At 44.7% G+C, this 13,770-nt stretch overlaps 1 protein-coding gene across 2 annotated transcripts in view; it reads left to right on the forward strand.

The window, feature by feature from the left end:
• Positions 1 to 3,595: 3,595 nt before the first annotated feature.
• Positions 3,596 to 13,770, forward strand: part of adamts17 (ADAM metallopeptidase with thrombospondin type 1 motif, 17) — an 86,798-nt gene continuing 76,623 nt past the window's right edge. For both annotated transcript variants that reach the window (XM_030098040.1, XM_030098048.1), the window contains exons 1-2: positions 3,596 to 3,714; positions 4,005 to 4,378. In XM_030098040.1, coding sequence (XP_029953900.1) covers positions 3,657 to 3,714; positions 4,005 to 4,378 — 432 coding nt within the window. In that variant the 5' untranslated portion in view covers positions 3,596 to 3,656. The remainder of the gene's footprint in view (positions 3,715 to 4,004; positions 4,379 to 13,770) is intronic.

Raw genomic sequence — 13,770 nt, forward strand, 5'->3', positions numbered from 1 at the left:
CTGCTGGAATCTAAAGGTGAAGCCCCCTTTTCTGAGATCATATAAGGCAACATAACAAGAAATTCCAATCTTTCAAGTTGAAGTAAAAAGCAATTTGAGCATCAGTGATCCCTTTGTTCGCTGTTTGTTTTTTGTTCTTCTTATTATCAGTTTACCTGCTAAAGTCCCGTCTGTCCAGCTGGGACCTGCGACCAAGAAGAAATAAGAAACAAGCTGCAGCGCTGCAGACGTCACTGCTTTACACCTTCTTTACAGCTGCTTTATTGCTATTTTCTCATTTTTTCCCCTTTATCGCTGCTGTTCTGCTGCTTTACTTTTACTTTATTACTACAGTATTGCTACTTCAGCACAACTTTTTTGCTGCTTAATCACTGTTATTGTTGCTTTATTGCCGGTTTGTCACTATCTTTATCTTTATTAAGTCTTTATTACTGCTTTATCCCAGCAGTGGTGGTGAGTAGTCAGTCAGGCTCCCTAGAAAATGACACAAACTTTGAAAAATGTGATTTTACAAATGAACCACAGCCACTAATGTCATCTTCAGCTCAGACAGGCCACCAACACACACTCACAATTTAGATCACTTTCAGTTCAATGCATGCAGGGGAAACATGCAAACTCAGGAAGGACCAGCTGAGACTCTCGTTACTCTCATTGTGAAGTGAAAGTGCTCTCCACTACACCACTGTACAGTCCAGCCAGGCTTCTCAGAGTCTCACCTAGCAGCACAGAATCCATTCTAAGATTTCATCATATAAAGGATGTTTAAGGTCATTGCTGTTCAGATTCAGCATGTGGATCTGAGTATATCAATAATGCCCAGGGGCCTGAAGTTATGGAACAGCTGGATAAATTATGATGCTCTTTTCACAACAAATTGGCTTGGCAGCCTCTGCTGGAGAGATCTCCAAAGTAATAAACTTAACTTTGTTATGTTTGTCTACAACTTGCGACATTGATGCAGATGTAATCACACTTTAACGTGAATCCATGCAGACCACTGCATCGCCTACATGCTTCTCCTTGCCAAAGGAAGAGAAATGTTAGGGTTAGCTCGGGTTCTTTTACGAACAGATTTGTTTCTGACTCGCCCTCATATGATCTTCTTTGTCACCTGTTTGAAATCAGATGTTCAGTTTCCCAAATCAGAAGAAGCTGGAATAAGATGCTGGAGAGATCAGCTCATTGATTCAGTCTATTAAATCAGGAACCAAATCACTTCATATTAGGAAAAAAAAGATTTCAAGTTAAACTGTGATTTGCTTGAAGTTTGAGCTGAGCTGTGCTGCAGATCAGTCACTCTAAAGCTGTAAGCAGATCACACAGACTCGCTCTGCTGGCCTGTAAAATCACTTCCCGCCGCCACACTTAGAGCCATCTGTGGTCAGTCCATCAGAAACGAAGCCTGGAGCACTGAGCCCTCTTCAAAAAGGGAAAATCCCACCAAAACGCTGATTTCACGACGACCGTGTGACTTCTGCTTACAAGCTGCAGTGAAAGTTGCTCTTTTAGACAATAAAGCATTTTGTAACTAGAATTTGGCGCTCAGAGAGCGCAGACCTCCGCCACAGCTCAAATCAGTCACAACAATAAGAACGCCATATATAATAAAAAACATTTTATTTCTCCCCAAAACGAACAATGTATGGGAGAAAGCTGTTTGCTGCATGTTCATATCTCAGTGTGTTGACTGACAGTGACTGACACTCCGGAATCCCCCTATTTTTGTCTGTTCTGGATCCTGGTATCCGGAATACTTCCGTGATCTGGATCAGCAGCTGATATCTGTTAGAGTCACTGAAGAACTGACACTGTAATTTTTTGCTAAGCCCCCTTGTCATTTACTGTTGAGTTATGCCCAACTATGTCAAAGACTCCCTATCTCTCAATGATAAAGAATCCTTTAAAAAATTCCTGGATCCAGACAGTGATCCGGATCATCACCAAAATTTAATGGATTCTAAGTTAGCTCAAGACCCACCTTTCCACAAAGTTTCACTGCAATCCGTCCATAACGTTTTCCGTAATGTTGCAAACCAACCAACCAACCAACCAACCAACCAACAAACAAACAAACTGACGTGATTACATAACCTCCTTGGCGGAGGTAATGATTAATCCATAGATGATTTGAGCAGTGTTCATCCTGAACTAAAACAGGAATCAGGAGGTTGAAAACATGCTGATAAAAACAATTTGCAGAGGAGCAAAAGGATGACAAACAATAAAAAAAGTCAATGTTATACTAAGAAGAAGCATTTTCTTTGCATCCATCCATCCATCTATACCGCTTGTCCTTCTCAAGGTTGCGGGTGGCTGGAGCCGATCCCAGCTGCTGCAGGCGAGGGCGGGGTCCACCCTGGACAGGCCACCAGTGTGTCGCAGGGCTAACACATAGCGACAGACAACCATTCAATCTCACACCTAGGGGCAATTTAGGGTGACCAATTAACCTGACATTCATGTTTTTGGACCGTGGAACGAAGCCGGAGTATCCAGAGGGAACCCACACACACATGGGGAGAACATGCAAACTCCGCACAGAAAGGCCCCGAGCGGTACTTGAATCCAGGGCCTTCTTGCTGTGAGGTGAGAGCGCTGACCAGCGTGACACCACGTGGCCCACGATGGCACATGAATCAAGATTTTCTTTGCAGTTATTTTTATTTCCCTAACTGTGCTCTCTACAAAGAGTTTTCTCATTAGATTTGTTCAGAATCAAATCTGTTGTGTAAATTTCTTATTAAAAGCTAGTTTTTGCAGTTCATCATTTATTATAATGTGTATTTTTTAAAGGGTTTATAATGAATAAACCAGATATCAGGGGAAACAAGCTGAGAGTCCTAATTGGTCTAACTGCAGCCATTTAGCCCTTTTGTTTTTTCCTCCTGTAACTCATTATTTTTAGGATGACTTTGTAAAAAACATGCTGAATGTAGCAGCTATAGAAGCTCGTTGTATTTTTGCACCAGAGGGTTTCATTGGCTTTATGTCATCTGCACAACCAGATTATATTTGTGCAGCTCAACAAAGGAAAAACTTTGAAACTCTCGTCGTTGCAGCATCTTACTAGTCTGGGAAAGTCAAGATGAAACTGGTCTGAAATGAGCTGAAGTGTGTTTGACTCTCTGATTTTAAACCAGCCTGATTTATTTGAACCAGCTTATTTTAAAAGAAAATGCATTTTCTAATAAATATTTCAGAGGAATTCTTTACTCAAATGTAAGTTGACTGACTCCCATATGAGCAGCCTCAAACTGAGAGCTCCGCCAGCCGCACGCACACTCACGCACGCACACGCACTCACGCACACTTCAAAAGAGAAATACCCGCACTCCTTTTTCTTCAACTTGAAACCACGTGTAGGGTTTCATCCCCGCCGGTGACGGACCGCGCGGCTGGCCAATCAGAGCCCGCGGATCCTCTCGTTTCTGCAACGTCACGGGTCGGAGTAGCCAATGGGAGGCGCGCGGGGGCGGGGCCCGGCCGGGGAGGCGTGTCCTCCGCCGTGAAGCCTCTCCGGGCTGACTTGCTGAAAGTTCTCCCAGTGTAGGAAAAGTTGCGCTCCCCGAGCAGTGCGGGAGTTTCCTCAGAAGCCAGAGCTCCCTCCTCCTGCTCCGCCGCCGCGGTTTATTCTGCTTCTGCTTGTTTCTATCATGCGTGTCAGCCATGTTTCCCTTCTGCTGCTCTCTCTGCTGTGCATCGGACTGAGCTGTAAGTATCTTGTGCACGAGCCTTGCGTGTTGCGTCCGTGTGTTCCTCTTAGATATGGGTCAGTGAAGGGGGTCTGAGTGCGCTGAGGACCGGCGACCCGCTGCCGGGACTCCTGCACCTCCTAATCCCTGCAGTTTGCTGTAATCTCGGGTCGCAGATTTGTGCCAAAGCGCCGCGCTGCGCTCCGGAGTTGAACGTGGCTGCAGGAGCGCACGAGCCCAGTCAGGATAGGAGGCTATTTTTTGCTCAGCGTGGTCACTGTTTGATGGAAAGCGTGTCTCCCCCCACAGCCCAGACTGAGCCGGAGACGGATGAGGTGGTTCCCAGGCTGCTGTCCGGGCAGGAGGCGCACCTGTCCCCGGAGCTCCGCGGGCGCACGCTGCGCCACCGCGGCCAGCGCTCCCTGGACGCGCGCTCCGACCCCGACCCCGACTCCGACCCCGACCACATCATCCTGTCCCTGCCCGCCTTCGGGAGCGACCTGTACTTGAATCTGAGCCGGGACAGCGGGTTTCTGTCCGGGGACTTCGTGGTGGAGGAGCGGCGCCGGGAGCAGAGCGCAGCGGTCCGCCGGCGGCTCTCCACGCAGCAGCTCTGCTTCTACTCCGGGTCCATCATCAACCACACCGACTCCCTGGCATCCGTGAGCACCTGCGGCGGCCTGGTAAATCCATCCTCCTCCTCCCCCCCTCTCTTTAGGTATCATGTCATCCAGTAGAAGCAGCTGGAGATCATTCCATTTAATAAAGTGAAAGGAAAGGTTGGATTACCTTGGCCTCGGCCTGGTGAGACTCAGCGGTGCTGAAGTGTCTGTGAGCATGACTGCAGTCATAATTGTTAATCTCTACCTCCACTGACCTGCCGGTGGGTCACTGAGGTCAGAGTCACACTGAGCAGCCGGCACACGTTTATTTTAACAGCGCCTGGATGGATGGATGCAGGGAAGTCACGGATGATGGCCAGTGGTGCTTCAAGCAACTTTAAACATGTTTAGTCACAGAATAGTTCAGAAGAAATTAAACTATGCAACATTTCAAGGATTTTTAAAGATAGATACAGAAGATTAGTCAAATCTATCTGAAACCCTGAGATCTGATCAAATATTCAGTTTTTTGAACATTAGATGTGAAGCCAAGTTGACAAAGCAGGATGTCGCCTCATCCCGAGGTTGTTGGTTCGTTTCCTCCATCTCAACATCTTCTTATGTGAAGTTTCCTCCCAGTGGTGTGTGAGCGCTCGGCGATGCATCCCCTGCACTTGTTTAACAAGATTGTGCTAGAGTCAAATCACCGAATGATGCAGAATTTTATTTGATGTGCATTTGACATCCAGAAATCTCAACGTGTTTTCAAAACACAAACAATCCAGACATGTATCACTTTAAGAAAACATATATATTGTGAAGATCTTCTTTATACGTTTACTTGACCTTCAATCTTCCTCATCGACAACAAACATTCAACATAATTGCTAATTATGCAACAAAAACCGAATAAACCAGCTGTTTTTTAATGTCGTACTTTCCACCCTGGCCACATGGTGGCAGTGTTGTTATTCATCTTTACACATTTTCTCCAGAGAAGAAGACTTTTAGGCTTTTTAGAGTGAACTGGAATCAGAGCATTTAGGTGTTGAGATTGTCCGGCTAGTGGTAATAATGAGCAATAACAAATAAATTCACAGTATTTAATCATTTTTGATCCATTTAGTTTGATTACAACCAACAGCAGTCAGAATTTTACAACTTGTTTGTAAAAGACGTAGAATTTACTCACTTTCTTAAAACATGATACTTAAAATTTGCCGTGTTTCTGTTGTCTTCCATGAAACGCCACAAAAAAGCCACTGCAAGACGTTAAATCTAATTCCAGCCGTTCATCTCAGTTTTATTAGTGACTGGAAGATATGCCGTGAGATCAGTCTATAACAACTTTTCTTTTGGGCAAAATAAATAAGTGTATTCAATTGTTTCTGTAAGCTTTTCACTCTTCAGATTGAGGTTATGTAAGAATGAAAGAATTGGCCCGATCTCAAAGCTGTAGGAAATTAAAAGTGGGTTTGAACTTCAAGGGACCAAACTAAATAAATGACAACAAAAGCTGGCCGACGTCCACCTCAAACACAGAGCTCCGTCCCGCTGAGCCTCTGACTTTTCCCACCTGCACAACAATCCTGTGACCTGTGAGCCGCTTCCAGGGAAAAATGTGACTTTTCCCACTGTGAGCAGTGAAGGTCCACATTAGCGGAGGCATGTTGCTAATGCTCTTATGTAAAGTGAGCGTGCAGGTAGGGGTTCGGACGCCTCGCCACATCCAGGCTCCACGCCAGCTCTCGGAGTGGGCCGGCCCTCTGTGTTTCATACATGTATATGTACTTTGGCAGCTGCAGCAGCTCACAGCTTGTCCAGACGGGGACTTGTCAGACTGAGGGACTTTAGGGGCATTCAGGGTTTTTTACTTATTAAAATGAGAAATTAGCTGCATCCTACTTTGAAAGTCTGCAATAATTCACCAATGCATGCCGTCATTAGGACCATAAACATGTGAGAAACGCCACGAGGCAAATGTCGGTGACATGGAGCGTTATGTGAGAAGATCGCAGTGTTTATTTGCCCTGCTCTGTCCACTAGAGTGCACTAATAAACTTATTTGACGGTGGATTACAGCTTCTCTCCTGTCTTAGAATTCAGGGATTTGCATCAAGTGTTTATGGTCACACTGTCAGAGTAATGTTACACAATCCAGATTTTTCCTCTCAGTCTGGCCCAGTGGTCAGTTGAAGAGGTCACGTGTCTATCAGTCTTTGGGGAGAGGAGGAAATGAGTGCAGCATTTGAATAAGATGGAATTCTGGACCTCCTCCTCTGCATAAAAATCCTGGAAATGTTTGGTGAAGTTCTCAGGCAGTTTCCTGATTTGGGAGGATACACAAGCTAGAGAAACAAAACCAGCCAAAATGATCAGACACGTTATTAGATGGACCAGTTCAGCTGCTCATTTAAGCCAATGGCTGATCAGCCAATCACATGGCAGCAACACGAAGTATTCGTTTCTTCTCACCTCTGACGAACAAGACAGTCACCCAGTTTTAACCCGTTCTCTGAGACTCCATGGACGGCGGTGGTGGAAATCCTGCAGGCTGTGGAACAGTCAGACCACCTGCTGTGCTGCATTCAGTCACTAAATTCACCTTCCCTCCTGACTCTGGTGCTGGGGTTTGATCCTCAGCTGCTCGCTTTGTTCCGGAACACTCTGGATTTATTCATGGTGCTCAAACCCCAGTGAATGCTGGGACTGGTGAGCTGTTTCTTATTGTTACATTATTACTGAGGGGAATAAACCTCTACCACTTAACAAGGTGTGATTACACTGTTTCAAATAGCATGTTGCACACCTTAAGGACGACCTCACCTCTCAGTCTCAGTATGAAATGATTATTGTATCGAAACACACAGGTTGGTAGCTTGATCTTCTCATGCCTGATTCTAACTTTGCCCATTCTAACTGAGGGTTTCAGCTAAACTGCAAACTGTCAATTTGTGTATAATGATAATCTCAACCATGAAATACATGGAAAACACTAAGGCCTGCTATTTTGGCCCTCGGTGTGTGTTTCCAGCTTGTCAGAGATTACACATCTTTGGGACATTGCAGTGATTTATTCTAATCCCAGCCTAGCTGTACCTTACCGAGTTTTAGTCTGATCTACAACATGGCATCTTTTGTATTATTGATCATACTCTTAAACCCTTCGAAGCATTAGCTTTGTGAAAATCCACTCTTTTACAGGAATTACCTTTTATTGTGAACCTTAGCTGTAACCACTCGGGGCCTAATGCAGACCTGGACCCTGACTCCGTCTTTAGCCTCGGTGAAACATTAGCCCATAAACCTTGAAATGACAAGTTAACCCTGAAGAATATGTAAAACACTGCGGGGCCTCACGTTGCTTTGTGGTCTGCAGCACAGGTCAGATCCCAGAAGTGTGTGTAGTCTCTCAGGTTTCAGATTCCACAATGAGAGCATAAAAGGCTGCTTAAACACACAGAAACACTCGGTGAGTTCACACCACTGCCATTAAATCAGAATTTAACTCTGACTTGAGGGGCTTTGCAGAGTTTATGTCTGTTTTTATGCTCCTGATGTGAACATTGTGAGCATGTGGCTGAGCGATGCTTCGCCTGGACGGCCGGACGGCGGTTCCGTCGTCTCACCAGGTCCATGTGTTGAAAAGTCCTGAACTCCAAGTTGTTTCCATTGGTGTGTGAGTACCTTGGCTGCTGCCACCACTGGTGAGTGAGTGAGTGAGTGAGTGAGTGAGTGAGTGAGTGAGTGAGTGAGTGAGTGAGTGAGTGAGTGAGTGAGTGAGGTCATGGACGGGTTCATGTGACGGATCATTTTAAATCAGAGAAATAAAGACATTAAAAACGGTATCCTCTGAATTCGGCTACACATCATTCGAAATGCAGGGCGGCGTGCCTGCACTGCTCTCATGGTGCAGGCGACATGTAACACTATCCCGTCACACCCGGAGTGCTTAACCCCCCTCGGTGTGTTGTCCAGACGACCTCACAACACACACATATAGATTTAGCACGTCGTAGATGGAGCTGACATGTTTCCTCTTGACCAGGGCGCTTCGCGTTAGAGGGGAATGTTTGGCAGAACGTTTTGTTCTCAGGGTTGATTTGCTAGAAATGGAAAAATGGGGAAGCGTGTGGATTTGAGCAAGTTTGACAGGAACGGCTGGACGACTGAATCGGAACGTCACCAAACGGCACCTGTTGGTGGTCGGTTGTTCTCAGACGTGGCCCACGCTGTGGCCCAGGCTCACTGACGTCTGTGGTCTGCTGGACTGAAGACGTCCAGACCGTACCATTCTGTTGAATTCTGGTAGAGAACAGCATGTTTCACGGCACAGTGTCAGCCTCCTCTGGATCAGAGGTGACGTCCGTCAACATAAAGTGACGCCGGGTGTCAGCAGACGGTGGTGGCTAAAAAGACGCCCTCATTCTTTTGGCTTAAGCGTGAATGGAAAACACTGTTTTGGAAAAAACAGGTCAATTTGTTAGCACATTGTTAACTCATCTAGTTGTTTGCGAGTGTTTCGCTTTGCTTTTGGTCATATTGCACTGCGTTTCAGTAGCTGTGACTGACACTGTCAGAAGGTTATTCAGGCTGTGATATCGGCTGCAGAAATCAAACCCGTTTCACTGACCTGCAGAGACCACAGATTTTAAACATCTCAAAATACCCTCAGAGTGCATGGCTCCACCTGTCAACATCGATAACATTAAGCAGGTGGTCTTAATGTTATGGCTGACTGGTCTTAGGACTATGGATTCATGAAGCTTTGATCAAAGTTCCTGATCATTGCCGATTGTTACTTTTATGGGTCTTTCGACTGTTCTTGTTTCAGCTCTGTTCAATCCCCAGAGAATGAGATAAAACTACCGTTTCTAAAAAAAAATCTATATATTTGTATTTCCTCATAGAAATGTAGCAAGCAGCGCCAAGATAATCTGCTCTAAAAGGGGAGTCTGTGCTGTATGAAATGGAGCCCAGTAGATAGAAAAACACTGCCTGATGTTATCAGTCAGTGTAGCTTACCAAAGATCTGTATATCTTGGCATATGGACCAATACAGAAATGACAATATTTTCTTGCTATTTCAGATGCAGTTTTGCTGTAGGCTGTGGATTCTGATTGTTTGTTAAAACTGAATTTGCTGGTTGTTTTAACGATTAAATGTTTCCTTCATTCATCATTTACTCTCGGCATCCATCGTGAATTTAACTTTTCTGGCAGTGTCAGTCGATGTTTAAGTTGTTTGTAGTGTGCGTTTGGCTCGATGATGCAGATGAGGAGTGAAGGCTGGGCTGTGTGGTCCAGTCCAACCGAAGAGCTACTGTAACGCAACTCCTGGAACTTAAACAGAGGTTAAAGTCGGTTCTGATCGTAAGATGTCAGAACGCTGTTCAGCCAGAGACTCTGTTACACACTGGTCGTTCACTCAGACCTGCTCGGAGAATCCCGTGCAATGCAGAGTCATCAAAAACGCCCGGCTCGATGCAAATATGTGTTTATATTTTTTTTCTCGTCATAGTTTAACACAAGCGAGAAAAGCTGTTTACTTTGGAGGCAGAATATAATCAGGATGAGTATCCAATATACAAAATCAGCTTGAAAATGCAACAAAGCCAAAAAGAGCGGAGTATTTAGAGGGTCAGTGTCTTTGGTGTCTATTGTTGATGCTGGAAAAACTCCAAAATGTGACTCATCTCCTGTAAATGGTCAGAAACGGAACAATCTGCTTCAAGACCTTTTTAATAACGGTCCTTTGGGATTCAGGGTTTTTGTCCCTGTTTCCAGAGTTTACTAGGTTTTGAAACGACTGTCCGTAAACATTAAGTCTTTTATATCCTCACGGCACATTTTCCCCTGCTGTTACGTGTTAAATCTCAAATCTCAGCAGGTCTCAGGAGTTGTGAGAGAGCGGTCGGTTTCACTGGCAGCAGTCGAGCTCTGCTGGTGGAAACGGTGCACCTGCCTCCGTGCCGTTACGGACCGTGGAGTGTTGACTTCTTTTAGCAAACTAACACACAATGTTACAGAGAATAAATGACTCAGGAGTCGTTTGAGGAATAGAGTCAAGATTTTTTGGTGCGTTGACTTGGATTTCAAATTTCAAGGTCTGTGGCGTGTCTGTGTGCTGTGGAGGAACTCGTCCAGTCCATGGATGTCCTGTGTGATAGCTGGATTGGCTGCTACCCTCCTGGTGCCAGATACCGCAGCACGCCTTTGGAAGTCTCCTGGAGTCCATATCCCAGCGCGTCAGGGCGGTTCTGGATCTGGAACAGTGTCAGACAAGGAGGTTGTAATGTTCCGGCTGACGGACGCAGCCATCCACCTCCAGCCCCACGCTGCTGGATTAGCCACAGTCTCACACTCACATGGACTCGAACAATATTTGTGGCTGGGTTTGGGCCTGATCTCAGACCACCGTGTTCATGCAAACCACCAGGCTGCTGTGATGTTTTCTGAAGTTCCCTGAAGATGTCTCGGGCTCTGGATTCCTTCTTGAAGGAAATTTATCCAGATTACCACAATAAATGAGCTTTTAGCACTCCTCAACAATCTGCCTTTTTGGTTGCATGAGTTTTGGAGGCCTTCCATGATTGTGGACCATTGTCACAGACCAGCCAATGTAAATATACAAGGCTGGACACACAAAGCAAGGAACTCGTCCTATTTTATTTGTTTTTTTAAACCATGAAGGTTGGCACACATTACTATTGTATTTAGGAACTATTTGGCAAACTGAGTAATGTTTTCTGTAAAAAGAGCCTTTCATCTGTCTGTTCCTCTTCTCTTTTTGTCCTGACTGCCTGTTTCAACAGGAAATATCTTTCAGTTTTCATCATTTAATGAGCAGGTTGTTTTGTGTGCTGCTACAGTCGCCCACATAATAAGCATTATATTCCCATATATCACAATATTACCCGAAGCAGACGATTGTTTTATTTGTTTTAGAAAGATAGTGACAGGTAGACCTGCGTTTCTGTTTTACAGCTCCTGCTTTCAACATCTGCCTCAATCAGCAGACAAGATCAGTAACCTTTGAATGCATTTAAAAAAAAAAAAAAAAAAAAAAAAAAGCAATTTTGACTGTGGCATTTTGGTTGAATAAATTGACTTTGTTGGTAACTTTTGATGTACAAACTTGTTGCTGTAAATCATTTTGGTGTTTTGCTATGTGTCCCAGAATTCCACTTGAACAGTGTTTTGGTTTTCGGTGTTTCATTTCTATTCTTGGAATCCAGAATAAGTCCAGATGATGGCCTGTGGAAGACGGCCTCGTCTGCAGAGATTCATCCGTTTGGCTGGCTGTCATGAGCGTACGTTCATCTGAAGAGTGTCAACTACTGAGATCTTGCTGTCGAGCAAGACTGGTAGGAGGGAAGGTATCAACTGGCATCGTCCTGTTTTCCAGACTCAGAGGAGAATTTCTGCAGAACCAGACTCATATGAATGGAGAGAATAGAAGTCCATTCGTTTTTATCTTTGCACCAGTTTATGGTTCTGGCTCCAGTTCTTCCCAGCAGGACTCAGGTGACCTGTTCTAAACGCTCTGCTGATGTTCTGCCGTCTTGACACTGCTGAGACTCCTACAACCTGTGGGAACTGGTCCAGATGAGCCGTTTGTCTTTGAGAATCTGCTGATTATTTTTCTATTAGCTCATCTGTGCAGGTCAGGGCAGAAAATACTTTCCATTTTCATTCCAAGTGTGTTTTTGGGAAAGCATAGCGGTTCGTGATTACTCGACTTCTAATCTCGCGTACGCTTCTACAAATAGCGTCTTAAAGGCATGTTAATCACACCTCCCTCCTGGAATCAGATATAATCATAACCCTTGTAGCAGCAGTTGAAGCTTGGCCTCATATTGGCCTTTAGCTGTTACCTTGAGATTCTTTTCCTCACCTCATTGAGCTCTCTGTGTTATATCTCAGAGCCGGTTTGGCTGCAGGTCTACTTCCAGGAAAAGTCCAGGGCTGAAGGCTCTGCGTCTGCACTGGACCGGGGAATACCTGGAGCCTTTAGGGGGACTTTGTTTGTGCTGCTTATCCGATGCAAGTCAATTCTTGGAAGAGATCTCTTTAGGAGGCATGGTTCGCATCAGCAGATACTTTCTATAAATAGCCAAAGCAGCGCGCTCAGTGTTTATTGACTGTGTTCATTATAGACACTAAATATTAGAGCTGTTTATTTGGCATCAGGTTAAGCATGTTTAACTGTGACATTGACCAGATTTCTTGTCCAAATGTTGATCATTCCAAAGGTTCAATACCTTTTCTGTCACTTTAAACCAAGGCCGTCTGTCTGCGTTGATATTTAATGATTTAATATATGAATAAAATGCATCTGAATAAAGCCGTGTTTCACTAAACTGGCTGCATCCTAGAGGTCTGTCCTGCGACAACAGTTTTGAAAACTGAAAAGCAAAAACTCAGTATTTTCACTGGAAGCATGTAAACAGGGGCTGAGAATTCCTCCGAATCCCACTCCCGTCCATACATGGCTGTGAGACGACCTCAATCTGCGGTTTATTGTGTCCCCCGTGTTGCTTCATCCGTCAGCCGTGGGTCCTGCTGGATGTCAGAGCAGGCTGCTGGGTTTATGGCATACCACCCCGCTCCAGGCAGAGCGGGACTGTTTATAGTGGCCGTACCTCAAGTGCTGTCGGTCCATTACGCTGTTTACATAATCCAAACCCTCATCCACAGACTGGGTTAAATTTAGTCACTTTTAATAAGTCCGTGTTGTAAAAAGGCTAAATATTAGCTGGAAGGTATCAGATACTTTCACCATTACAGATCAAACAGAGTTCAATAGTCACTACTAGCTCTGTATTGGTTCTGGATCATCTTTTCTGAGCCACCAGACTTAATCAACTTATGGTAACACTTTATTTGAAGCCCCCCCGTATAACACATAAGTACATTTATAAAGCATTATAATGCCATTATAACACGTGTAGCTATAGTTGTAAACATTCATAGATGATCACAATGCCAGGACCGAACCCTAACCCTAACCCTAACCCTAAACCTAACCCTATGCTGTATAGTGCTGCATAGTGACTTATAAAGCATTGTGATCATTTATGAGTGTTTATTACTACTTATAATGTGTTATACCGGGTGCTTAAAGTGATACCCAACTCATTTCTATAATGAGATGAGTTTGTATTTCATTTGGCAGAGTGACAAACTGAAACTTGTGTTGTTGTCAGATTGAATTCTTTCCAGTTTGAGGATCAGATCGTCCTGTTTCCATGAACACTGGATAAAGCAATGGGAGTAGTGAGCCAGTTTATATGGGTTGGGATGTGAGTTGGTTAATGTCAGTGGATCACTCCCACAATGCTTTGCACTGTGAGGTTTGTGCTTAGGGCATGTGCACAGAATCCCCCAGCCGGCTTTACCTGGAAGCTCGCCAGGATCAGAAATGGAATTAACCAGGGTTATTATGCTTGTGGTTAATTTTTCTTTATTTA

Source organism: Salarias fasciatus, chromosome 1 (genome assembly GCF_902148845.1).
Source record: "Salarias fasciatus chromosome 1, fSalaFa1.1, whole genome shotgun sequence".
NCBI lineage: Eukaryota > Metazoa > Chordata > Actinopteri > Blenniiformes > Blenniidae > Salarias > Salarias fasciatus.